The sequence below is a fragment of the Chaetomium globosum genome, genomic scaffold (genome assembly GCF_000143365.1).
Source record: "Chaetomium globosum CBS 148.51 scaffold_6 genomic scaffold, whole genome shotgun sequence".
In the NCBI taxonomy this organism is placed as follows: Eukaryota; Fungi; Ascomycota; class Sordariomycetes; order Sordariales; family Chaetomiaceae; genus Chaetomium; species Chaetomium globosum.
In genome coordinates this window covers 327,689-330,554 of record NT_165981.1, presented here as the reverse complement: position 1 = coordinate 330,554, position 2,866 = coordinate 327,689, and the positions used below count along the sequence as shown (strand labels likewise).

Sequence of the window (2,866 nt, the reverse complement as noted above, 5' to 3'; positions counted from 1 at the left end):
TTTGATCTTACGTTCCCTCACTAATATCAGTCGACGGTGTGTTTATTTCCGCCGTCCATCTTACTTGATCTTGCGTCTTCTCCACAAGAAACGGCCAACCAGCGGTGCAGCATCGCATGCAAGCTACGCCCGGTTCTTGGCCGGCCTGACTCACCCGGGCAAGCTTCATGCTGCAGCTCGTGTTCCGTGTTGGACGGGGCGATCCTAATTCCGAACTGGCGTCGTATAAGTCGCTACCTTGATTGAACTTCACGCCCTTCGCCCCGGTATTTTGTCAAATTCGCTTTGGCAACTCCATTAACAACCCCTCACACCCCAAACCCACCCACCATGGCCACTGAACCCCTCCCTGCCCTCTCTGCCCGCGCTGTGGCGAGCTGGGAAGACAACGCCGCCTACTGGGACAACAGCATCACCAAGCACGGTAACAAGTACTGGAAGCGGCTCCAAGAGCCCTCCCTCGCGCGCCTCATCGGACCCTCGCTACCCAACGGACAGGGCAAGGAATGCCGAGCCCTTGAGTTGGCGACGGGCAACGGCTTATGCGCGCGCTGGCTTTCCCACCGCGGCGCTTCGGTCCTGGCCACGGACGCGTGTGAGAACATGCTGGCGCTGGCGAAGGGTCATTGCGAGCCGGGCACGCCCGAGGAGGGGATCCGCTTTCGCAAGGTGAATGCCACGAGCGAGGCGGAGTTGGGGGCGTTGGCGGCGGAGGGGCCGTTTGATGTGGTGTTGCTGAATATGGCTGCCATGGATATCGCGGACTTGAACCCGCTTGCGAAAGCGCTGCGGGGGCTGTTGAAGGAGGGTGGGGTGTGAGTCCCCCGGACACGAGGGAGATGGGCTGCCCTGACGTGTCAGTGTGCTGAGATATTGGCAGATTTGTGGCAACGCTGCTGCATCCCGTCTTCTTCACTTCCAAGAATACGCGGAGTATCGAGATGAACTATGACCCCGCAACGGGCGAGTACGAGGTCTCGCGGGGCCGGATGATCAGGGAGTACATGTCGGTGCCCCCATCGCTGGGCATCGCCATTCCCGGGCAGCCGGTGAAACAGGTCTGTTGAGTCCGAAGACGTAGACGTTCCCCACTGACGAATGGCAGATCTACTTCCACCGTCCAATGCATGAGCTGTTTAGCACCTTCTTCCAGGTCGGGATGGTCATGGACGCCATGGAAGAGTTGGCATTCACCGAAGAGGACGCAGAGCCGGACAGGGTTGAAGCCACGACTAACTTCCCGCAGTTGCCCGTGATTCTGTCGTTTCGCGTGCGGTTTTTATGGTGAGGAGATGGACAGGAAGTAACGTTCAGTCGTGTCTGCAAGCTCAGGGGCCATGGGTTAAGAATTCAGAAAGGTACACAAGATGTCCCTCAAGACGCGCGGGGTGGCGAAACTGGGATAATTGCAACCTTCTCATTCCTTACATGTAATGAGTAGGCAGGAGGTAGGGAGATAGGTAAGGTATTTTTTCGTGTCAGGAGGGCTGTAACAGAAAACGTCGACTAAGAGTAGCTGTCCACACATATGATAGGAAACTGCGTACTCCTTTCTATGCCATGGAACACTCTAACAAAATCATACAAACTACAACTGAACTCCCTTTTCTATTTCGCTTCCCGCTCATCACGTCATATGCGTCATAAACCCTCTCCCAACTCATCAACCCTCCCATCTCCAAGCCCAAACTAACCCGCCCTCCGCATCAACTCACTCCCCAGCCCCCCCACCAACGCTCCCCCAACAAGCCAATACCCATACCTAAACCACCACCACGTACTCCTCGCATCCCTCAAATCCACACTCCACACCATCGCCCCCAACGCCGCCGTACACCCCCCCGGCGCCAGCACATAAAACACCCACCCCGCCCCCGCCCCCCCCATCACCACCAGAATCACCACCCCCACCCCCCAAATTCAGACTCGGTGGCAACGCCATCCCACACATCACCAAACACCCGCCCAACAAGCCCAGCAATCCCCACAGCGCCGTCTTGGTGTGGCGCAGGCCGCACAGCACGGCAATGCTGCCCAGCCCCCAGGCGGAGGTCGGCGTCGATGTCTTCGGCGGCGTAGATGGTGTCGTAGATGGCGGACCAGAGGGCGGAGGCGGTGAGGAGGGTGAGGAAGGGGAGGGAGAGGGTTAGTGTTAGGCTTGGGGTCGGGGTTGGGAGCGTGAGGGGGAGTGTGAAGGGGAGGGGGAGTTGGGAAAGGGGTTCCTGGGGAAGGTGTGGCGGAGAAGACGTGCGGGAGGGGTGTGGCCCGGGTTGCAGAGCGAATGAGGTCGCCCAGCGCGAAACGGCTCGCAGCCCACGGCCACCGCGCCCATGAACCACGCCCCAGGCGAGGCAGAAGCCGAGGACCAGCTGTGGGAAGGTTGGTGTGGCGCTTGGCGTAGGGGTAGTAGGCGGTCGCGAGGATGTTGGGGAGCGCGTAGCGGAGGGTGCCGGCGGGGTCGGGGAAGCCGAGGAGTGTGATGCCCGCGCCGGCCGCGTTGGCTGCAACGAAGGTGAAGGCTGCTAGGGGGGAGACGTCGCCGCGTGGAATGGGGCGGCGCGCCGTTCGCGGGATCAGGATGTCGATGGGCGCGTCGGCGAGGTCGTCCCACGCGTGCGCGGCGTTGGAGAAGAAAAAGGAGGAGACCAGCAAGAGGAGGCAGGTGTACCACCAGGGGTTGGGGAAGTGGAAATCGCCGTTGATGCCATTGTTCCTGTCGCCGCCGCCACCACCCCGGGCAAGAATGGCGGCGAGGAGCACGCCACAATAGGGTAGGAAGGTAAATCAGGATGAGAGCGGCGGGTAGGGTGAGGCGGGCGAGCTGCACATAGGGTACCCAGGATGCCGGCAGATGCGAGACCCAGCC

The 2,866-nt window shown here is 60.5% G+C and overlaps 2 protein-coding genes across 2 annotated transcripts in view; one reads left to right on the top strand and one right to left on the bottom strand.

The window, feature by feature from the left end:
* Window positions 1-330: 330 nt before the first annotated feature.
* On the top strand, window positions 331-1,288 carry CHGG_08445 (uncharacterized protein; the record flags this gene model as incomplete). Its single annotated transcript, XM_001226371.1, has 3 exons — window positions 331-815; window positions 881-1,058; window positions 1,154-1,288. The coding sequence occupies 3 exons, from the start codon at window positions 331-333 to the stop codon at window positions 1,286-1,288; spliced, it is 798 nt and encodes a 265-aa protein (XP_001226372.1).
* A 610-nt stretch (window positions 1,289-1,898) lies between these two features.
* Window positions 1,899-2,866, bottom strand: part of CHGG_08444 (uncharacterized protein) — a gene marked incomplete at both ends in the record, with an annotated part of 3,218 nt that continues 2,250 nt past the window's right edge. Inside the window, one exon of the mRNA XM_001226370.1 lies at window positions 1,899-2,501. Coding sequence (XP_001226371.1) covers window positions 1,899-2,501 — 603 coding nt within the window. The remainder of the gene's footprint in view (window positions 2,502-2,866) is intronic.